At 39.6% G+C, this 25023-nt stretch overlaps 1 protein-coding gene across 1 annotated transcript; it reads left to right on the top strand.

Moving 5' to 3' along the window:
• Window positions 1-6330: 6330 nt before the first annotated feature.
• On the top strand, window positions 6331-25023 carry shc3 (SHC (Src homology 2 domain containing) transforming protein 3). The gene is made up of 12 exons (XM_085167336.1): window positions 6331-8900; window positions 12966-13036; window positions 16100-16163; window positions 17308-17427; window positions 18811-18864; window positions 19143-19194; window positions 19273-19402; window positions 19534-19681; window positions 21113-21197; window positions 21284-21475; window positions 23571-23896; window positions 24036-25023. The coding sequence occupies exons 1-12, from the start codon at window positions 8271-8273 to the stop codon at window positions 24162-24164; spliced, it is 2001 nt and encodes a 666-aa protein (XP_085023462.1). The 5' UTR covers window positions 6331-8270; the 3' UTR covers window positions 24165-25023.

Raw genomic sequence — 25023 nt, 5'->3', positions numbered from 1 at the left:
AAATAGCTTCAAATACAGTCATGACAATAAAAGAATATGACTTTAAGGACTTAACAACATTACTTCAGTTACACCAACATCTCTGATACATTAGCACTAAGGGAGCACTGAATGACCTGCTGGGTTTTGTCCATAAAACTACTCATCTAAGATGACCACAAAGTAAAAGATCTCTCAGCAAAATTATGCAACATTTTAGGCACTACTGCCCCGATCAAATCAGTGAGCTGGACTACTGGTGTCCCACACAACAACTCAATGTCCACTATGTGAAGGAGCCAAACACATGCCTTCTCCTCTCGTTAACTGGGATAAACTGCTGGGATAAACTGCTGGCATATTTGTTTTACATCTATACTGTCCAGTCTCTCCTGGTGGACATGGCAACACGTTATTCATGGTTACATACAATTTTAGACTGATGTGGGCCAAAGCCTAGCACCTACTTGCCAACCTTGAGACCTCAGAATTAGGGAGACATTCAAACACACCCACACAAAACTTGAATTTTACAATGTTTATTTATCGGATAAAATAAGTTAAATGTCACTGTTATTATTGGCCGGGGCCAGAAACAGGCTGGGGGTGTCCAAATTCAGAGACTGCGTCCACCTGAGAACCAGGTGTTGTGTTGTGATTGCCTGCCAAAAACTGATTGCTTGTATTTAAACTGCTATAAATAACTCGTTGGTCTATAATATGTGAAACATATGTCAAATGTATCCCTCGTGAATGATATCAAGTCATCTTGAGCAACAAACAACATTCCTGTAACAAGGTAGACCCTGCAGTCAGTTTTTGGCAGTGACTTTTATGTATCCTTTATTTATGCAGTTAAAGAAAATTCTTGTTTACTTTAAAAATGTCTCTCTTAAGAATAATCTGGCAAAGAGGACAGCTGAAATTGCAACAAATGCAAAAATAGTTCTGTAAACATATTTTAAGTGGACAAAAGGAAGCTGATTGATTATAATGTAGGTTAGGGTTGCCAACTCCCTGAGAAATAAATAAGGGACACCTCGTGGCCAGGGCCGGGCGACCCAGTTGTCTTCACCCTTCCCAGTGTGGTGAATTTTTTAGCTCTTTTTTGTGTGTGAAATTATTTTTTTTAACCATTTGACTTGAATTTGATTTAAGTAGATGCGTATCCTTTGTGATATCAACACATGGGAAACAAAAATCATTTAGCCATTTATTTTTAGCTCAAAATGACAACATTAACACAATAAAACAGGTCTCTTTCTTAAACAGAAGCCTGTCATGCTTAACTTTTGATAATAAAAGTAAATCTTTCTTTAAAAGAACTCTGTCCTGCTTAACTTAAAATTATATAAATTAATAGAAAATAATAGAAAGAAAAATATTCTTGTAACAGTGCACATTTAGTGCATTTAGTGCAATTGGCTTCAGCAGAGGCATTATTTCAGCTTTTGCTCCCGTTTGTAAACCCACTTGTTCCCATGATTACGCATCATAACTCATCATCATTATTCATCTATGTATTACTTTTATGTATTACTCATCTATTTGTTGTAATCATCTATCCTTGCAGTTGTTTATTACACAAAATAAATTATATTATCACACTTCTGGCCACATAGCGCTGATATTCACTGCACATGCCCATTTTAACCTTAACCAGAGGGTTTAAAAACAAACAAACCAGTGTTTACCATATCTGGTTCTGCCGTGGCCTGGTAGACAAAAATTGGTTAAGGGTTCCCCGAGCTTTCACGCCCCTCATGTTCTTCATGTGCCCACCATTAGAAGCATGCCTATGGAAAAAGTGCGCCGGCACACAGTGCAGTGCGCTTTATAGGTGTTATCGTGAACTTTTCCAGCCAGGTGTTTTCCTTTTCCCATTCTTCCCTGCACTTTTGCAGCCTTTTTTTCTTTCTCTGAGAGGCACAAACATTGCTGGTCTAATGCCTGGCTCACACTGTGCGATTTTTGGCCCATTTTGAGCCGATTTTTGAGTCGTGATCGGCCCGATTTTGGCCTTCATCGTGCATAGTGTAGTATACGTGGGGTAACGAGAAGCGATTAACACCTCACGACCAGCTCCCGATCATCAATCGCTCGTGAGGGTGTCACCGCAGCCGCTCACACTGCTCACGCGCAAACACGTAAACGTCGGTGAAAAAGACGGAGCAGCACGGCTGTGCAGCGTGTGATCTGGACACAAGCGATGGAGGCACAACTTGTAGAACTTTGGAAAGCTCATCCGAGCCTTTTCGATGTGGCATCACCAAATTATCACGACCACAACAACCGTGAAAATAGTTGGATTTACATTGCTGCTCAATCACAGCTGCCTGATCATGTTTGTCATTAGTAATTTAGCAATGTTGATGGCGGTGTGTGTCTGTGTGAGTGAAAGACAGAGAGGGAGAGCGAGCGACAGATTTTCTGTTATAACCTTCATTTTATGGAGGCACAGTGTGACTCAGGTCGCATCAGAGCATCGGGCGGTATAGTGTGAGATCCTGCATCGTGACCTACGAACTTATAACCCATGCGAGCCAATCGTGCAGTTTGAAAATCGCACAGTGTTTGCCCAGCTTCAGGTGTACTGTCGTCTGAGACTTGCACCGCAGTGTCGGCGTTTATTTCCCTGTTGGCCATGCTTTTTGTTGTGGTCATCTGTTGTCTTCCGGTATTTTCTCCGCAAGCGACCTTTCCTCAACCAATGAGATGAGCGGTAATCTGAATTGTCATACTCGAATTGTCATAAGTGTGCTGTCAGCTCATTGGTCACAAAGCAGGGGCGGGGCTGGGAATTATGGTTTCAAACAAAGCGTTAATTACATTAAAACTTATAGACTACTTTTGATTCTCACTGTATTACGGGACAAAGTGCGTCCCTTATTAGCTCAATACGGGACGTGTACTTTTGTTTCTAAATACGGGACGATTCCGTTTTTTAAGGGACGGTTGGCAACCCTAATGTAGGTACAATAACACAGTTACAAAGATACTTGAGGAACAGGTAATTTTTTAATTTTATATATAACCCCTTTGTAATACCTGTTCACAGAAGTCTATTTAACATCATATGATATTACACATAAAAAACACACGGAAACATTGGAAATCAGTTTTTGGCACAATTTTTCAATTTTGTTGTCCGGGTGGAAAATCGGGAAAAATTTGGGAGAATGGTGGCTCCGGGAGATTTTCGGGAGGGGCAATGAAATTCGGGATTCTCCCGGAAAAATTGGGAGGGTTGGCATGTATGGCCTAGCATAGCCTGTAACGTTATTATGACGGACACATTTTATGAGTGAACTTGGCTGTAAGTGACTTACAGGTTTATTTGAAAAATACTTTTTTATATCCAGGTTCTTCCTTTGTGCTGCCGTCCTCCTCCTGGCAGCGCAGGTTTGCCGCTGCTAAAACTAAACAGAGCTCCCTGAAAGGCACAGCCAATCACATTGGCCATATTTGTCACATGAGGTAGGACTCCAGTAGAGAACGTAATTTAACTCTTTCTGCACCGCTGGGTGAATGAGACGCTGACAGATCTTTTTTTTTTTTTTCTTTCTATCGGGTTTGTTTTTCTTTACTCGAAGAGATCAAATTATTCAAACAATTCAATAATTGCTGGATATTGGTGGGGACATGTCCCTTCCGTCCATGACAAATCTACGCCCTTGCTGCATGTCCATGTCCTCACACTCCCACCTGTGAGCTTCATGGTTGGGACTGTACCTTTGATCTGGTAGTAAGGCCACGTTCACGCCAAACATCCTGGATCCACCTGAGCTAAACAAGTGCCTCTTAGCCTCATGTTACCAAAAAAAGTGTTTCCAGTATTCATCAGGCTTCTTTTCATGTTCATGTCCAAATATTCCATCTAGAAATTCTAGTTTGTTTCCGTGACCACAGGTTTTCTTACCCATGTCCATTTATTTGTTAAAGTCTGTCAAATTAGATTTTTCAGGCACGCTTGCCTACTGCATATGTTAACATGTCACAATCAGCTCATTATTTAGCTTGAAAGAGAAGCTTTTATATCCTGTAAGCGGGAAGGTCAGACCTGGTATTTATTATTTATCAGGTGCTCTGTGACCTGTTCATAGATGGCCCCCTGATATGGCAGGAAGCATCATACTGAGAAGGCCAAGCACCATACTGCACCACCAAACTCCTGCTGAGTGTCGGTCAATAGGCAAAAATCGCCTGTCGTGACCAGCCATCATAGTTCATTCCCGCACACCACACTGATAAAGGAGAAGTGTTGGAACGGTTTAATTATATGATGTCAACTGGTAACATGTGATTTTAAAAAAAGTTAGATCAACCCAGAAGATTAAAGTTGTGCACACAACACTCAACAACTGAAACTTAACTTTAAATAAAAAATAGCAAGTTCAGGTAACAGGTTGTAAATTCAAGTTGACAGAAACCCAGAAATAAAACCACCGTCACAGAAAGCTGAGTGAGAATTATCTTAAATATTGCATTAACTCATCTACAACTTCGATACCTATTTACAGTGCAGGACTCCAGGGCACTACGTCTAGTACTTTATAGCCCACAAGTCGATGTCTTTTAGCTCAGTTCAGCTGTCTTACTCAATGCACGTAGGTTGAAGCAATAGCACCAAGAGTATAGTTTCAAAACTTTGTTTTGTGAGACGGTATGTCAATAGTTTTCTTGCACATAAAATTTGAAAACAAAAATATTCTAAAGTAGTTAAAAGCAGGGGCAGCAGAGTGGTGCAGTGATTGGCGTTGTTACTGTTACCTCAAAGCAAGAAGTTATAGGGTTTGAATCCAGACCGGAGCCTTTCTGTGTGGAGTTTACATGTTCTGCTGGTGCTGCTGTCAGCTTCTCTTGGTTTCTCCCACAGTCCAGAAACAAGCGGGTTTTAGATTAATTGGTGATTCTAAATTGTCCGTAGGAGGTTTCTCTCCCTGCACTACGACACACCCCATCTCTTGCCCTATAATAGCTGGGATAGGCTCCAGCTGCCCACATAAACCTGACTTGGATAACAGTAAGAGGATGGGTGGATTAAGCTACGTCCACAATGAAGCGCATCACCTTTGAAGTCGACAGCTGGTCACTTTCAGTCTCCAGTTGCCTGGGTGACCCTCTGATGTGTTTACCATGTAAGAGCTAAAGGATGTCAGGCCCTCACACCAGCCACATGGAGTCCTGCCAGGTCCCAGTGTCCTCATGTAATGGCCCATCTCCTCATGTCTTCTCTTTACTTTTGAGAGTGTGCTAGGAGACTCGGCCAAGATTTTTGTGAAAGCATGTTTTGATGTGCTATGCTGCAACCTGAAATGACTGGAGGTATAGTCTCAGTGATAAGGAGAGAGTAATGGTCACTATCTGAAAAAACATTCCCTTTTTGGGAGTTGTCTTGTTGTTGTCATTTGCAACTGATGAGCAGATGAAATGGATGTACAATGATTTATGCTCCTTAATTGGACACTGATTGACTTTGTGTTATCCTGTGATTATCATATGCTCCCTTAATTCCTTGAGCATTGTATTATTAGTGTATTGTTAACAATTTAATGCATGTAACACATCATGAGAAACCAGACATAGTCCATTTTATGCTTTATGTAAAATTATAAATTAACATGCAGCAAAAAGCAAGTTTTTCTTGGAAAATCTGCTTGATCATGGTGTTCTTAACATGGCTTGTCCTATGTTCCATATATACACACACACACACATATGACCAGTAATATCTGGGGATATATTGCCCTGCTTGCCCTTTGCTAGCTTTTGTATGTATGTATGTTACTTTAACTTAAAAAAAAAAATACTATTGTCATATTGCAAGTTAATAAAACCCCAAATAAAATATATATGGATGGTAATTATTTATTTTCATGTGACAAATGTCCAGTTTTAGCTCTAAATATATTTGTTGTTGTAGCGCATTTGTAATGCCCTCAGATATGTATGTATATAATTACATACACATATATGTGTGTGTGTGTGTGTGTGTATGTATAGGGAGAGAGAGTGAGAGACATATTAAAGTCAATTACTAATTAAATGTGTAGGTGGCAACTGTTCACATGAATGTAGAGAGGGAAAAAAGGTGATAATGGTGACAATCAAAATCACGGGGTGGCTTTACTCCTCCTGTTTCATGTCCTGTACCTTTTTCTCGTTTCCCTCTCTGTTAACAGAACACTATCTTATTTAATTATGCAAACATCTCATGTCTGATGATGCACGTAGGCTTTTTAAGGGACAGTTAAGAGAAAACAGAATGTACACCTGTGTCTGGAATGGTCTCTTCCACTATTCTGCTAGCCTCCTCTGAATGAGTCATCCAGCTGGCTCCTCATTGGATAAGACCATGCCATCCCTAGGGATTGCCTTGCAGAGGCAGAAAGGCCTTGCTTCCATTCACAGAAACACTGGTATGCCAGCCTGCTATTTCATTCACATAAAAGACTAAAAACTGCATGCTTTTTTTCTCTTGTCCACTGCTCCGTTTCTGCTTTCTCTTTTTGCCGTCACTTTTGATTTGCGAGGGCTTGCCTTTTTTCCCCCTGCTTCTGTGTTTGCCTTTGTTTCTGAGGCGAGAAGGCAGACGTGCTGTCTTCTTCTTTTTTTTTTTTTCCTTTTGCCAGGCAGGAAAGGGATTGGGAGGGACTGCAGTGCGAAATCTGCAGCACAGTGAGAGTGGAAGCTGCTTATGAATGAGTGTCAGTCTTTCGCCGTTGCTAGATGCTCTTGAGGACATTTTATATGAATGTGTGCTTTCTGCTGCCGGGAGACAAAGATGCTTCATTGCTGTTGGTTTTAAGGAGACTCTGAAGCTTTTTTTTCCCCTCTTATGCATCTGGCTATTTCATTGACTTATCTGCCTGAGAAACATGCCGTTCAGAATGTGTTTGTTTGAGTCGTATCATTCATGCAGTTCAGCCTGGACCAGTTGCTGGGTATTTTAGAGTGGCTGTGAATCTGTTTCTGCTTCATTGTTGAACTGTTTCCTATTGCAGATTGTCAACATTTTTAGGCTTAAAAAAGTAAAATTGCTCTAGTCTTTTTATATATAATTGATGCTCGAATATAAATAGCTGTGGAAATAACTGGTGGTAGATTTTGGTGAGTGGTCCAAGACTGATGTCTGCTCACAATATGCAATTATACTTGAACATAGGCAATATATTAATGTTTCACCTATTTCCAATCATACTAAAATTTTACAATATTGCTTCTCTTGATGATTTATGAAGACTTCTTTTGCATCATTTTAAGGTGAATCTTTATTTTTCTTTAAATAGAAATGTCTATTTTATTTTTGTGCCATAAGATTTTGACAGGCGCGTCGGTTTAGCTGTGAATTGAAAGGATGTTTTCATTACATATTTCACTTCATTTACTGTCATCTAAGTGATTAGTTTATGGTGTGTCATCCTTTTATCAAACTTTTATTAGGTCGTCAGTTTTATGGCACTGTTCAAGACGCAAATTCCAGCAAAATATGAATGATTACTTCACGAAGTTACTAAGACAATCAAGTTACCTCTCATCCCTCATTTCCTTTTCTCAGAAAAACAAATAAGGAGAAAAGAATTATGGAGAATGAATATGAGACTGGGGAATATAAAAATTGATTGGTTATAGTGTGCTGTAAGTGGGAGGTTTTTTTTTTCCCTCTCCCTCCAACAGGAAGTGATTTGCAGTGTTCAGCAAGCCTTTTGTTGAGAAGGTTTTCTCAGATCAGTGAGTCATGCTTTAGCTCTGAGCCGGCAGGCAGGCAGCAGTCAGTAGAGGGTATTTGCTCTTCCCTTGCAGTGTCCGTGATCATCAACAACACAGATCTTTTTCTGTTCTTAACTTTTTGGGTTTTGAGCTAGAAATCAGCAGCAGCGTCACCGCTGGAAACTAAAAGCTGCACCACAACACTGGAAGCCTTTTAGAGACCTTTCCATCCTCCCCCCCCCCCTCCCTCTGCTTCAGTGTTGTTTCCATGGATTGTGTCTGTATATTTTTTCTCTGACGGATTGGATTGCACCTCTGGATTTTACAGAGAGCAGATTGGACTTTGGCGACAACAGCAGCAGCAGCAGCTCAACACAACCACCACTGTAACCTCAATAGAGAAAATTACAGTCAGGTGGCCTGTGATTGCTAAAAAGGCGTTTGCTGCCTACCGTTGCTGCTATGTTACAGGAGAGGGTAATCAGCACCGCTCAGCCACGTCTGCCAGCACGCTTGTGAACGAGGCAGGCTGTGCGTGTTGGTTGGTGGAGAGAGGGGAGAGAGCAAAGAGAGAGAAGGGTATGCTTCACCGTACCAAATACAACCGCTTCAGAAATGAGTCAGTAACATCCGTCGATGAGCTTCTTCACGGCCTGTCCATGAACCCCAAGGTCTCGGCCACCCCCCAGTCTGCAGCCGAGACGTCTTACACACCCCCGACTGAGGTTCAGCCCTCCTCCGCCACCGCTCCTTCCAGCAACCCCACCGGCCATGGCTCTGACCACCTGGAAGATGGAGGCACCACCCTCTGTACCCTCATCAACAAGGTGTCCAGCCTGAAATTCAGCAACTCCGGCAGCTTGCTCGGCATAAAGGGTCTGCCCTCGGCCGTTAAGGACCTGGCTGTGTCAAAGCTGCAGGGGGGTGGGGGATCGGGCTCAGGCAGCTCCAGTGGCCCGAGTCCCAGCGCAGCTACAGCGGCAGCCTCTGGTGCAGGTGTCTCTCTGTGCAGTTCGGCCTCCCATTCAACCCCCTGTTCACAGCTGGAGCCATCTGTCAGCATGAGCAAGAAGAGCAGGCTGGATGAGCACCAGCCCAGCGGAGAGGACTGGAATCCAGGTGGAGGCGGTGGACTGGTGAGCAAACCCTCCAAAGGATGGCTAGACTCAAACGAGAAGATCTCTGGTCCCGGAGTCACATACATTGTAAAGGTTGGTGGACTCACTCTTTGCCCTCACAGTCTCGTTTTGTTCTTTGTTCATCCCAGTCATTTTCCCATTCTCTCTTTCCTTTGAATGAGTCGGGTTTTAGCTACCTGCAAGTGGGGGTGGGTGGGGTGGGAATAATGTAGTTTCTCACAACATGCCCTTGAGTGGGTGTATGTAGGCTGGGTGAAATAGCAGCAACCGGAAAACTGGCACTGAATAATTCAGGAAAAAAGGAGAAGGTCACCATTAAGGGGAAAAGTAGAGGAAAAGCTCATAACGGCAAAACAAAAACGGTAATTATCAATGTGAATATTGTGTAAGCATTTACATTTCTCCGATATTTTGGCCAGTCTCATGTATACAGAGAGGCAACGTTATGCTTTTGTAACCATGGTGATGAGTTATTTCTGTATATTGTGCACTTCTTTGGCTGCTTTAGCTTGCCAACAGTGAATGGGTTGAATGGGAAAAAATATTCGGAGCATCCTTGTCTTATCACACTTATCACTGGCTGCTGTTACTGTTGTCCAACCGTCGTACATCATTTAAAGGTGAGCAAGTTGGCGCAAAACTACAGGAGCTGCGAATGTCATCATGCCGGCAATGAGTCACTAGCATAAGGAGTGATGATGCAGAGTCCTGGCTCTTTAAGGTGTGAAAGGGGGGGGGGGGGGGGGGGGAGAACATTTTTACTGGGTGAAGTAAAGGAATAATTTTGCTATTTTTTCCTGCCTTGTCTTGTACTGCAGTGCAAAGAGAAATGCAGGTTTTTGGAGAAAATGAAAATTGAGGCCATCACTGCCAGGGGAAATGTGTTATATTCCAAATCAAGTTACGATTGCCATCATATGACACCTACTACAGCTAGCCCAAACAAAGCCTACAGTATCTGTGACCAGCGTGACATTCCATTAACTGCATTAAGGCAGAGAGCACTTATTTGTCCAGTCAATGCCGCTGAAAGCAGCCACACTGTGAGAGGGGAAATGGGTCTGTCCTGTGCTCACCCTCCACCCCCGGCTTTCGCTGTGGTTTCAGTCCCGTGTGTATTGAGTTCAACATGGTGTTCTGCTCACAGCACTTTTAATTAGCGTCATGTGGTCACTCCTCGCACATCATGCACCATTACCCCCAAGCGGCATTGACTGACAGTGATGCTGTTTACACTCTCACTTTTATCTCGTACTAGTCTTGTGTTTTTAAAAAATAAAAAAAAGAAAAGAAATGCACGTTAGATATTAAGGTTAAGGTTTTCTGGTAGCAGTTTCTGTTGCGAACATATTTAACAGGGGTCTTTCCTAGTATTTCATTGTGTTTTTAGGGAGGTCAGAGTTCAGGCTATATGCATACAACTGTCTGTGTAGGTTCTGAGTCATCCAGGTCACGAATGATTAAAGGAAGGCAAGTAGACTTTTTTAAGTTAATGAAAATCAAGTTGTCCTTTCTTCCAAGTACTCAAGGCTAGCACAAGCCTACCACTGTACTTACAGGAGCAATATGTGACAAATACTAACACAATAACATGTATAGAATTGGTCATACTGTATAATATGTTCACATAAACAATAAAAGAAATACAGAATAGTAAAGCTGTAATTAACCGATCGCTTTCTACATTTCTTAGACCTGCTTTCTTTGCATTTCAGAACTAAATAACACTGATGTATCGATTGTTTGCAAAGCTGATGTGGCAAACGTGTGCTTGGCCACCTGATCAACATAAATCCAGTCCTTTATAGTTATTAAATTATGTTATTATTCCTGACCGCATTGCAAAAGTTGTATCCCATAAATGTTTTACTGCCTAAAACCCCCCCCAACGATTCTTACATGATTATTTGATTATTAAATTCAATTGCAACCAATTAATTATTCTTTTTTATTGATCACATGCATTATTTCCTGGACCTGATTATTCTGTCTAGACTGTACAGAAGCAATACAGTCTCAAAGCAGTCTGTGTAAAGTTGCAACTTTTTATCCACCGATTCCTGTTTTTGGACACAAATGTTTCCTTTTTTCAGGATTCTGAACATAAATATACAAACATTTTCACCTTTAAAGATGGGGCAGTTTGTGTTCGTGAGCACAAACCAATGGATTTTTCACACTTTTCATACAGAAGAAATTTTTAGATAATGCACACAATAAACACCGTAGCAGAAGCAGGTTTAGACAATGCAATATACAGTATGGTTTAAATATTTAGAAATGTTTGAAATTAATTACAGTTTGTATTTTTTTTATCTAGATCACTTGGAAACCTAGTTATTAATCCGAAATTCAGTTTTAGAGTTTCGGTTATGTGCGTTCTTATACAACATAAGGGAATATAAACCCTGCGTGAGCTCAGAATAGAGCTCTGCTAATTTTAGAAGTGCTTGATGTATTTTTGGCCCTGCTAAAGCACCCACTTCAAACACACCCTTATAAAAATAGAGAACATAGGCAATTTGAGAATGTCATGTTGACAAAATAATACTTTTGTTTGAGCGCAAAATGCTGAGCAGAAAGACACAGAGTTATAAAAGGAAATTTATGATTGTAACAAGTTAGTTTCTTGAACTGGCTCTTTTTAAAGGCCAGAGTGGAAACACTGATGTGTCTGGAAGTCTGTTTTGTTTACAGAGAAATTCAAAATATGATTTTAAAAGTGATGGAACTCATCAGCACCAAATGTTCCTGGCCTGTGCTGATCTTCCTGACCTTCCTGATCTGTTGCAGTCTGGTTCTGGAAATGATTTGATTATTTAAAAGGAAACTTCTAATGGTGAATAAACCTTGACTTGTTTTATTTCTAAGTTAGCATCAACTTTTGCCTTAATTAGATTTAACTTTGTAAACTTCTTGTATGGCTGGATGCTTTTATTTTTAACTAGAAAACCATCCGCTTGGTCATGAAACGAACTGTTGTTGTAATTTGGGTGTCGGTCTGCCTGCAGCTCTTTTTTTTTTTTTTACAAAAGCATACATTGAAAAATAATTATTTTTAATTTGTTTTGTTCAAAAAGATCTCAGAATTCACCATTATCTTTAATTATACTACATAAATACTAGCTGGCTACTTTTTTGGGTACACCTGTTTAACTTTTTGTCCTATATAATCACGCATTTAGGCATCTAGACATGGGCCAAGAGACCTGCTGAAGTTCAAACCGAGCATCAGAATCATAAAGAAAGGCGATTTAAGTGACTCTGAATGTGGCATGGTGGTTAGCGTGAGACGGGCTGGTCTGAGTGTTTGAGAAACTGCTGATCTACTGGGATTTTTCCACATGACCATCTCTAGGGTTTATATATCAAATGAGCAGCAGTTGTTGGTGAAAATGCCTTGTTAATGTCAGATGTCAGAGGAAAGTGTTGTAACTGCTGTGAGCTGAGAGGGAGGCAACAATAACTCAAATAACCCTTTGTTACAGCCAAGATATGCAGAAGAGCATATCTGAATAGCAGAAGACCACACTGGGTGCCACAGCTGTCAGTTAATAACAAATAACTGAGGCTACAGTTAACACTGACATTAAAATTGGACAACAGAAATTGGGAAACATTTGTCTCTGTTTCTGCTGCGATATTTAGATGGAGCACAGCGACAGTCAGTTCTGAGACCAAAAGGTGGTCCTACCAAGAGTTAGCAAGATATAGCTATTGAACTGGCAAGTGAGTGTTTAAAAAGTTAGAGAAACGCAATATTTTATTTTATTTCCTTTCCAAACAAATACAATCTCTTCATCTCAAACTTAATATTGTTTTTTTTTTCAGAGTAGCTAATAAGTGAATCGTAAAGATAACTTGACTTAAATGCCCCCGCTGCTTTTGAAAGTCATGCATGCGTCACAAGTTTTAATAACTGTATCATGCCTGATGTTAAACAATGGGTCCATTTCTTTCCTTTCTAGAACAAGCCCCTAGTGTCAAAACTTGTGTGTGTGGTGATTTTGTATGCTCTTAAAGACTGCAGTAATTTATTATTTTTAGGCCTTGAAAGGTAACACAAAGATTTGTTTTGTGCATAATGATGTTTAGACTTTGTTTATTTCATACAGGGTTTTCATTCTTACTTTGCAGTATCTGGGCTGTATAGAAGTCCTTAGGTCGATGAGATCCCTGGATTTCACTACAAGGTCACAAATAACAAGGTATGTTCACACATCTATATTTCTTCAAGGACAAGACAAGTTGAAATCAAATTGATTCTTGCTTATGATGAGAGTTTTTAATTTGATAAAATACTTAAACAGCCACACACACACACACACACACCTACACACACACACACACACACACACACACACACACACACACACACACACACACACACACACACACACAAATTGTTCAGCAATGAACAACTTTCACATTTAAAACTATTTAAATCCATTACTTTATTTCCAATAAACAACTGAAACACATCCATGGCAAAAGGATGTGGGGGTGTCAAACATCCATCCATCCCTCCATTCGCTTCCGCTTATCCTTTTCAGGGTCACGGGTGGCGCTGGAGCCTATCCCAGCTGTGGTGTCAAACATGTTCAATCTAAATAAAACAAGGACAAGAACAAAAAGATAGAATGGAAGAAAATATTAACAATAAAATGCCATATCTTTATTTTTATCAGAGTTTATCTCAGAGTTACTTTTTTACTTTGATGATTTATAGCAGGCCCCGGTTTTATTTTTCCTTTGTAAGAAGGTTGTATAACTGACCAAAAAATGTAAAAGTTGGAAATCTATGCCCTCTTTTGCATTCTTCAGGTTTCCCAAAGCCTTCCAGTGAGCCAGATTTGACCTTTTGGTATGCTGGGTCTTGGTCCCAATGCCAAATGTTTGTCACCACCAGTAAATACTGGGGAGGTTCACTTTTATAGTAGGCTGAACCCAGGTTTTATCCACATCAGCAGTATTTGCGTCTTTTCATTGTCAGATAGTATTGAAGATGTGGTTTCAGCACCCAGTATTCATATGACACCAGATCTAAAATGATATTTCACAATCCTAATTTTTATGTCATTGTTATTGAATTGACATTTTGAGCTGTATGATAAAAATAATTAATTCATAATAACTGATTAAATTTAAAAAAAAAAAAAACAATTAAAAAAAAAAAGAAAAATGATGTTATAACTGTATGTTGAATATAAAGAATATTATGAAAGTGTAAGTGCAACATCTGGTTTCTGGAAAGTGAACCAATTTACAAACACATAAGAAAAGTAGAAAAATACATTTTATGATCCAACCGATGAAAGAGTGCTGAATAGCAAGCTCACATGCTGAGGTTAATAAAAGGGGGGGGGGGGGGGGGGGGAGAACATTTTTACTGGGTGAGGTAAAGGAATAATTTTGCCATTTTTTTTTACCAGTTTGGTTTCTATCTAAGAAATAACATAGCATAACATAACAATCATAGGACAATAAGAGATTTGTCCCTATTAATATTTTGTATATTCATTTCAACTGTCAAACTCATTGAAAATTAGAAAAAAAAATGCATCCAAACATTTGCTGTCAGTATCTAGAAACATATTGCTGAGTAGTTGCTTGTGGCCAAATGTATTATATCATTAAACTTCTCACTAATAGATGCATTGATTTTTTGTATTAAGCCAATTTTGTATTAAACAATATTTGAACAAAATGTTCACCTTCTACCATGCCTTACATGCCTGCACAATGAAACTTGCATGAAGAAAATGGTACATTTAAAAATGTAACACTTTAAGGATATATGACTTTAGAGTGCATTTAGGATGCACATTTTGTTTGCATGGAATTTTCTGCCTCTGAAATCCTTGACCGATGTGCAGTGAGGCAAAGGGCGGCGGGCGAATCGGTTCGTGTCATGTCTACTTTTCTGCTTGACTTCCTGAAGTTGGTAACATTAGCTAACACACAGTAGCAGGCTTTCTCTCCTACTCTCTGCCACTGTGTGTTTGTGATTCTCTCTAATATGGAGAGGCATGGCAAAAAAAAGACATACAGAGAGAGACGTGTTCAGATTCCCCTTCAATGCATTTCAAGAGTATTTGTAATATATCCTATTGTGCAAAACAAAACACTGCAATGCTGGGTTTTGTTTTGTTTTGTTTTGTTTTACTTAAATCTCTATGAGCCAAAGTAATTTTATAAACATGTAATTATCTGTAGTTTTTTGGTCAAACTTTAAAAAACTGCGAGTGAGGAGCATCAGTATCAGTAACTTCCAAATCGAAAACAAAGCTCACGCTCATGCTAGCAGTTCTGTTCACCTTATATTTATTATATTTATCATTTTGACTTAGCATGTTAGCATGCTAACAAATTAAAACGAAGCACAAAGCATAGTTGAGGCTCTCAGTTTATGTTTCCATTTTAAAACATTTTAGCATAGAACAAAGTAGTGGACTTACTAAAATGTTGATGGTACTACATGAAAGAGACTTTGGGAGTTTGTATCCTTGGGGCATTATGAAAGTTAGGGGAACTCAAACATGTGAACCTCATGTTGGTCTTAGAAGAAAGAATTTATATTCTTTTTTTAAAATTATGATAGCTGACTGTTTTCATTATTGACAGTTTGCCTTTCAAAACAGTTTGCACAGAGATAGAAAGGAACTAATGGAAACGGAAGCATATGAGCTGCAGCAAAGGTCCCCCTGAAAATCAAACAATAACCATGCCATGCAGGCATGCCATCTGTGCCTTAGCCATAAGCATCATGGGATGCCCGTCCCAATCATAAACCAAGCTGGTTGCACAGCTTTTCGGATGACGGGGTTGGTTGAAAGAATTGGAAGCGCTGTCATTAAACTTTATGTGCACATTCAGGTTCCCAGAGGATGAATCATGCCAACTTTGATGTGTCACCTACTGCTGCCGGGAGGTTCAAATTTTCAGTGCACTGCCACAAGGTTGATGTTGTGGTTTTGGAAACTAGAAAACCTATTTTGTACATCTGAATAAAAAAAACTAAGTTTCCATCAGCCTCCGCTGGACCTTGTGCCAATAATCATTTATAAGCATGCTAGACTAAAATTTAAAGAAATAACAAATATGTCGAACTTGCTGAAGATTACTGCACTAACATCATCACTGTAGGCATGTTTGTGTGAAGAGGTTTAGTACCAAGTTACAGAATACGTTTCTTGTGTATGATTGGGATGATTAGTTACTGCAAATACAATCAAAATTACAAGTTTATCTTCTTCTTGCTCTCCTTCTAGGGAAGCCATCAGCCTGGTGTGTGAGGCTGTTCCAGGGACCAAAGGAGCTCTGCGGAAGAGAAAGGTAGCTTGCATGGATGTACAGAATGGGAGGGAGGGAAGAAGGATAAAAGAATGGCATAATCACAGGAAAAGTAATGCCCACTCCATGAGACCTGAATGTTAGTAAGATATACAGTAGCTGGAAAAATAGGAAATGGCATTACATATTAATTTACCCATGCACATTCTATATATAGCGTCCCATCTCTATGTTTCCTTTCCTTCCTTGGTTTATATAAAAAGAGAGGGAAAATAAAGAGGGAGAGAAGGGGAGATTAGAGAAGAGAGAGGCTGAGGAGAGAAGAGGGAGAGATGAAGAGGTATGGGACTGTGTGCGTGGGTGTAGCTCCAACCCACGATGCACTGCACACCGCACACAGTGCTTAGTGACTCATGTAGCGCACAATATCTGTGATCAGGACGCCAAGCTAGTGTGTGTGTGGGTGCGCATGTATATGACCGTCTGTATTCTGTGTGTGCGTCCACAGCCTGTGAGGATCTGTGTCTTAATGTGGGGTGTGAAATGAAGCATTGCTCTCCTCTCTAGAGCTTGTTCAAATGTCAGGGAAGAGTACAAAACACAAAATCCAAGCAGGCTAGTTTTTCTTCCTCTTAGAATCGATGTATGGTATAAGGTGCTGCTGGTTTGGCTGTGTGACAGACACACGCTTGTGACATCCGCTTCACGCTGAGAATTTTGAATGGGTTTTGACTATTTTTTCTGGCTTCTTTGAATCCTACCTTTATCGGACATATCCTGTCCAACACTTTACAGTCCTGTTTGTCTTTCTTACTGGCAAAACATCTGCCTGGATTTCCGTGCAGGAGGAGAGCACATGTTTGTGTGTTTGCAACAATCCTGTTACCACAGATTTTATGCAGTTGCACGTCAGTTATGCATCAGTGAACTGTGTAAAGGAACTGTTTTATGTTTACGAGAAAAAGCCAGCAGCTGGTTAGTGTACCTTTGCATAAACAGTGGAAACTGCCCAAAGGAAACTAGTAGAGGTTTAAAAAAGTACCAGGATGCAAACAATTCCAGAGCCTACATGTTTGTTGGGGAACTTCTAAGGTGCTCGTCTTCTGATTTTGTTACCTTCCAAGTCTCTATTCTAGGCTAAATCAGTTTCGTTTTATTTGTGTCCTATTGTGTCTGATCCTTACAGCCACCATCCAAAGCTCTGTCCAGTATTTTGGGGAAGAGCAATCTGCAGTTTGCTGGCATGTCCATCAACCTCAACATCTCCACAAGTAGCCTCAACCTGATGACCCCTGACTGCAAACAGGTCAGTCAGGATCTTTGTTAACAATTACAGAACATGTAGTAGAAATACATAATACTACTACTAATATTTAAACTGCTGCTTAAGACAATTACATCAAGGAAGTGAGTTTTAAAAAAAAAAAAAAAAAAAGAGTTTTAGAGTTTAAGAGGCATACACACAGGTGTATACATAACAGGAATGTGACAACCAGAGACCAATAAAAGTCAAGGCAGTATACTCCCTGGGCATGTACCTAGTTATAGTTATCCCAACTTTGAGGGGAGTGATTGATCCAGCTAACACTTAATATAGCTACAAGGCTACAAATTATGTTGCAGTTTCCCTTAAATGCTAGAACACCCCTCTAATCTTTGATTGGATTGTTTGTAGTTTCTGATAGGAAAAAGCAAGATCCTAATACACCCTGGTACAAAAGGAAATAGAAGTATAGACAACCACAGAGAAACTGCACTAAAAACAAACTAAAAGCCAAACCCATGTGAAGCAATAGCATGTTGGAGTTCCCCTTGAATTGTTGCGTGGCCATTTAGTTCACCTAAGATAAATATTTAGGAGAATGAATTGTATTGTATTGTATTGTTGTTGCACCTCATGAATACGAACATATATGTGAAAGATGTCTTTTACAATCCAGACCTGCTAGCTAGCCAAATTAGCAACAAGCAGGTGTTTGTAGGCTGCTGGACAGCCGATCCAAGCAACCACAAACCAACTTTTAATGAAGTTTGAATAAAGCATGAGCTTTAGAAACCCAACGAAAAACATCAAACTATGTGAGTTAGATATGGAAAAGGCAAGTTATTGTTAGGCAAAAACAAAAATCTGCAGGCAAGAACACAGCATTGAGTCTAAAATAGCAGTTTAGCAGTTCCTAGAATACTTCCAAGGAAATACCTGTACAATAATGCAATGCAATGCCATGAAACTCAGGTTCTCTCCGGGTATCTGAACAAACAGCTGTTTCAACTGGCTGAACACAGTGGAAAGTGGGCTAAAGTTACCGACACCTTAATGAACTTGGAAACAGCTGGTGTAAAGACAAAAAAACCCCCGACACTGGCACGTTGTGAAACATGCTTAAAACCTCAAAAATAACTGCATTTTATTTTTATTTTATTTAGCATTTTCACAGGAATGGCGCCATAGTATAGTGATTTGAACATTCACCTAACAAGTGAACGAAAGATAGGAGCATATTTTAGTTTTATTGCTAAGAGGTTTTAAGGGGATGAAGGACAGCTTTTAAAGAATTTTTTTAATAAAAGAGCAGATGGTGAAATTCAAATTTTATCAGTACACATGAGAACATAGTGACTTCATGTATGCTTGTATGTATGCATTACCATGTGATAACACGTATGCACTGTATTTTCTTCTTGACAGATTATAGCCAACCATCACATGCAGTCCATTTCCTTTGCATCAGGTGGAGACCCTGTAAGTACTCAAATAACAGAATAGGATATAATTTTTAAAAAGTACTTTAAATTTGACTTTAAAAACACTACATTTTGTTAAAGATGTTTAAAAATGATCTTAATACAATTATAAGTGCTGTTTTAAGTACTGGCATACTGCCAATCAGATATTTTATTTTAATAGAATGTATTATAAAATTCTACACTATATCTAATTTTTATAATTCTGTTTGTTTTATTTTATAATTAGTTTTAATTATATCAGTGGTATTTTACAAGATGTATCATTCATTACAGGATACAACAGATTATGTTGCCTATGTAGCAAAGGACCCAGTTAACAGAAGAGGTGAGCATTCATTGATTAAACGCTCTGTAGACTTGCAGCGTCATGCTTATGAAAATGTGTTGCTGTGACTCTTGTCAGCGTGCCACATCTTGGAGTGCGCTGATGGACTAGCCCAGGACGTCATCAGTACCATCGGCCAGGCCTTTGACCTTCGCTTCCAGCAGTACCTGCAGTGTCCCTCAAGCAAGCTGTCGTCCACACATGACAGGTGAGATAAAAATAGCGCATCACAAAGTACCTGTTCACTAACACAAGAAAATATAGATGGTGATAATTTTATCAAATACAGCACAGCAATGCAGTACAGTGTTAAGTTTCATGACTGAAGTGTTTATTCAGGGTATTAAACATGGAGGAGTTACCTTGGACGGAGGAAGAGGAGGAGTCAGCAGAGCACCCTTACTATAACAACATCCCCGGGAAGATGCCTCCCCCTGGAGGCTTCATTGACACCAGGCTGACCAATCAAAATGCAGATGGTTGCCAGGTACAGCTTAGTTTAACTTTGTGTTTCTTTTGTAAACAAACGTATACAAATTGATTGGCTATTTTTAATGTGTCATCCTGTGTCCTGATATATGGGGAAGAAATCAGAAGGATATAAACAATATTTTCAAATGATACAAAATAATGTCACTTTTTTTCATTGATGTTGTTTGACAGTTTCTGTGAATATGGCACAATGCACACTCCATGACCAGAGATTCACCTCTTTTATATTCCTGTTATATTCCTTTCTAAGCATGTTTCCAGTATTCTAGATTGTCAGTGTACCTAATGATAATACCTCTAAATTATAAGGTGTCTTAAAAACTGTAATCTCCAATAGTTTGGAAGCTTATTCTGGCAGCTCTAATGGTCATGCTCAGGACACTTAGTCTCTTTGGACCCACTGCAGTTACATTGGTGATTTTGTTTACACATAGCAGTTGTCCGATTTTAGCCTAAATTGCTGGGTGCCATTTAGACATTTTTCAAGAACTCAGTTAAATGGAAACTTGCCCAATGAGATCCTGCTGAAATCATGAATATACACTCACTGGTCACTTCATTAGTTACACCTTACTAGTACTTGGTTGAACCCCTTTTGCCTTTATTTGAAAAAAGTAAACGTAATGTCATATTCCAGAAACCAAGTTGCGATTGAGCTTTGTGATATGGACCATTTTCCTGCTGGAAGCAGCCATCAGAAGAGGGCACACTGTGGGTATAAACGTGGTCAGCAATAACACTCAAGCAGAATGAGTAGTTTTTGGTATTAACGGCCCAAAGTTTGGATAGAAATATCCCCAACATCCCCAACAACACCACTGTAGCTTCAACTTCCTGTTTTTAGTTCACAGGAGTGTCTACCAGTGTGGTCTTCTGCTGCTAGATGCTCTTCTGCCTACCTTGGCTATAATGAGTGTTACTGTTGCCTTTATATAAACCCGAGGCAGTCTGGGCATTCTCCTCTGACCTCTGACATCAACAAGGAATTTAATCCTGAGTAACTGCTGGTCGCTGGATATTTCCTTTTGTTTTGGACTTTTCTCTGTAAACACTAGACATGTTTTAGTGGGAAAATCCCAGTAGATCAGCAGATTCTAAAAGACTCAGACTAACCTGATTGACACCAACTACTGTGCCATGTTCTGAGTTGATTAAATCACCTTTCTTCCCCATTCTGATGCTCAGTTTGAACTTCAGGAGGTCTCCTGGACCATGTTTGCATGCCTAAATGTATTGAGTTGCTGCCATGTGATTGGCTGATTAGACATTTGCATCAACAAGCGATTCAGCAGGTGTGGCTAATTCAGTGTCCAGTGAGTATATATAAAAAGTAAACAATGCTTAAATAAGTATTAAACCTTATCAACACATCATCATTTATTTCAAAATAATCTTAAATATCCAGTGTTTTTCTGCATGTCATTAGATGGGTCCAGGATCTGTCGATCAGACATATTACCAAGGGCGGCAAAGCTGGGGAGATGAAAGAAAGACTTTCTTCATGCAACAGGGTAAGTACATCCACTATGCAAGATATTCAGTTCTGCAACATTTTATGTCTTCAAAAGTATAAATGATTGTTTTTTCAAATCTCTAGGATCATTTGATATAAGTGGACTCCCAGAGACTAAAGGTCAAGCACCAAATGCAGAAGAAATGCCCACCTATGTGAACACCCAGCAGATCGATGCCCAGGTGCTCGCAGCTCTCCAGGCAGAGGCTGAAAATGTGACAAAGGGCATGGCAGCTGCAGCCAAAGAGAGCCCACAGAAGGACCTGTTTGATATGAGTAAGACTTGGTTACCTTGTATTAAAAAGTCAGTTCGTATTCAGATATCGGATTTGGAAGTACCGTCTGATTTACTTTTATGGTAAACACAGTTTAACATTTGCCAGTACATTTTTATTTATTTTCACTGTTTTATCTTTCATGACTTTGATGAAAACATAATTTAATGCTTGTATGATGAAGAAGTAGAAAGAAGGTGAATAGTATCTGTTGGCTTCCTTCAGAATAATACTGTAAGACAACTAGAATCAGAGTTCGTAATTATAGAGGTTTCCCAGATTTTGTTTCTCAGTGACTTAAGCTCGGCGTCATAATAACATCATGTCAGTATGAAGACAAAAGGGCGACTGTGATAATGGCAGTGTGCGGTTGTCCCCTCCTTCTAACTTCAGCTTTAGCTTTGCTATTAATACACATGGAAGATCAAAGGCAAACACATGAAGAAACCATGACACAAATTACATGTAAAGCATGAGCTGTGCAATTTCAATGTGAATGTTTCTTTTGGAAATGTTTAAATTCAGGCTTCAATGTCCACCTACTGTAGTTCTATAACAGTTAATCACATTTTAGTGAGTTCATGTTAATTGTTACCTTTTTTTATCCAGGTAAAAGTCATTGAGATTAAAATCTCTTTTCCAATAGAGTCCTGGTCAAGAGGGCCAACAGATAACAATATAACAAGTAAAAACACAACAAAAACAAAAAAACTGTACTTTTGTCTAAACTTTTTAAGCTGAAAAAATATATACATTGTTACTATTCTATTTCATAAATATTATGTACAGTTTCTGAGCTGCTCCTCACCATCCAAACAAATGAGTGACTGACTCTGATTGGTTAAGTTATAGGTTGATACCTTTGTAGGCAGCTGACAGTCCAGCAGCCCTCTCTCTGTGACCCTGGCTTAGGACACCTTTCAAACCATCAGACACAAAACAGTGTCATTGGCATATCATCACATCAGTTTACATGCTATGGGAAACAGTACAGGCACATTCAGGGGATGTTTTGTATATTTGTCACATTTAAATGTTTCAGATCATCAAACCAATTTAACATTAGGCAAAGATAAATAAAGTAAATGCAAAAAATGCAGTTTCAAAGTGAGGATTTCTTTTATTAATACAATGGTATCCAAAACTGCCCCCTAAACCTAATAACTGGTTGTGCCACTCTTGGCAGAAAGAACTGCAATCAGTTGTTTGTGATAACAGGCAATGAGTATATTACGTCACTGTGGAGGAATTGTGGCCTCTGCAGAATTGTTTGAATTCAGTCACACTGGAGAATTTTTGAGTATGAGCACCCTGTTTACGGTCAGCATCCCAATCAAATTTATGTCTGGATTTTCACTCCAAAACCTTCATTAACATTTTTGAGCCATTTGTGGCTAATGGCTCTCACTGTGAATTGCTGGAGTACCAAAGCCTACCAAAGCCTTAGAAATGGCTTTCTAGCTCGATTTTAAAGACTTTGTGTCTCAGCTGGTTCTTTAGATCATGATATGGTGCTTTTTGAGATTGTTTCGCTATACCTACCTTTGTCAGGCAGGTTCTATTTAATTGATTTCTCAATAATCAGACCTGAGGATGGCTAGTGAAATTCATGTAGTTAATTCATGATTTAATTTTGTTATTGTTGTTTGTTGTTTGTTATTAAATGATTTCTTCAAATAGGCCAGGTAGGCTTAGATAGTCTTATCCCCTTAATAAATAAAATCATTGTTTAAAAACTGCAGTTTGGATTCACGTGTGTTATCTTTATATGATAATATACACAATATGCAAAAAACTAAAAGCTCAAGAAGGGGACAAATATTTTATCACAGCACGGCGGATGGAGTATATTTGGGGAATGAATACAGTATGTGTTTCTATTTTGAGGATCACCTCTGTTGAACACTGAATTTAGAAAAATGAAGCTAATATATTTGCAGTTATTGACAAAATCAACATTTGGTTTGTCAAAGTCAAAAGGAAGAAACACATTTATATTCTTTTTTTGTCTATTTGATAGTTATGCTGATTTAAAATTTACTGTACCTACTTTTCCTCTATTAACTCACCTTTTGGCACTGTCCTCATCGTGCCAGAGCCCTTCGAAGATGCAATCCAGTCCCAGTCCCAGCCGCTGTCTCAGGGACAGGCCCAGTCCCAGGTATCCGGTCTTCACAAGGCAGCATCCGTGGACAACTCGAGCCCTCTGCTTGTGCGCTCTCTGGCCTTCCGGGCTCAGGAGGAGCTGGAGGGCCAAATGTGGTACCACGGTAAAATGAGTCGCCGCGATGCTGAAAAACTTCTGAAAAATGACGGGGACTTTCTTGTTCGTAAGAGCACTACCAACCCAGGGTCCTACGTACTGACAGGCATGCACAATGGAATTGCCAAACACCTTCTGCTGGTGGACCCTGAAGGCACGGTAAGACGGGTGAGGGGGATGTAGCAGGACACACGGAGCTTGATTCATTAACTCTTTTGTGAATGCATGAAAGTAAAAGATGAAACTCTCATTAGACCAAAGCAGACACTGAATATCTGTCTTCCTTTTTCTTTTTAAGGTACGGACAAAAGATCACATATTTGACAGCATTAGCCACCTTATTGGCCATCACCGTGACAACAACCTGCCGATTGTTTCAGCCGGGAGTGAACTGTGTCTCCTACAGCCTGTGGGAAGGAAACAGTGATGCTTGCGATGCCTGACCGATAATAGGAAGCGCTAAAGTGGCCTCTCACTACGGAGCTTGAAGATGAAACATGAGTCGATGCTTCAAGGCTCAGTTCGCTCAAAGAGTTACTGAGACAAACTGATCTGCAGTTACTTAACCGGAGACGCTGGAAGATGCAGGAGTTGTTAAAGATGAAAAAAACAATAGAGAACTGTTATTATTTTGTTGTGATGACTGAAATGCTATATTTTTGACAAGACTTAGGTGCATTTGGACACAATATCTCGATTTGGTGTTTTAAAAGATTAAGAAAAAGACTATTGTTCTTGTAGTTTAGACAAAGCGCAAATCAAACCTCAAAGAGGTATTAACAAGAGTATTTTAGAATAAAAATCTGAAACTTTAGTTTTGTCTGTCAAGCACAACCACATTTCTACAGGAACCGTCGGCTAAGAGGTTGAGGAAACGGAAACGCTCTTTATAACGAAATTACGTTCGGAAAAACGTCCTTTAATCTCACCAACAAGCGTGACAGCTTATTCGATTAGTCACTATAAGAAAAACCTAGCTTTTATCGGGGTTTAGGCCTGAATGTGTTTTTTTTTCTTTTGCTTTGCAGTTGTCACAAATTGTTGGGTGGGGGGAGGGGGTGCAAACAGCCATCCTTTCACAGTGCTGTCAATGGCTTTAACGACAAAGTTTTTTATGAAGTATTTTCTCGTGTCACTGCAGTCGCATGACTTAAAATCAACCGTTCTCGTGGCCATGTTCGTAGACCTTGATACCCCTTTATTTGAAAGAGGTGCTTATGTATGCTGACACTGTAAAATAAATAAATAAATAAAAAAGACAAAAAATATATGCTTTTCAAACTATT

The sequence above is a fragment of the Neolamprologus multifasciatus genome, chromosome 7 (genome assembly GCF_963576455.1).
Source record: "Neolamprologus multifasciatus chromosome 7, fNeoMul1.2, whole genome shotgun sequence".
Lineage (NCBI taxonomy): Eukaryota > Metazoa > Chordata > Actinopteri > Cichliformes > Cichlidae > Neolamprologus > Neolamprologus multifasciatus.
Note: the sequence above shows the minus strand (reverse complement) of the source record. Positions and strands in the feature narration are given on the sequence as shown.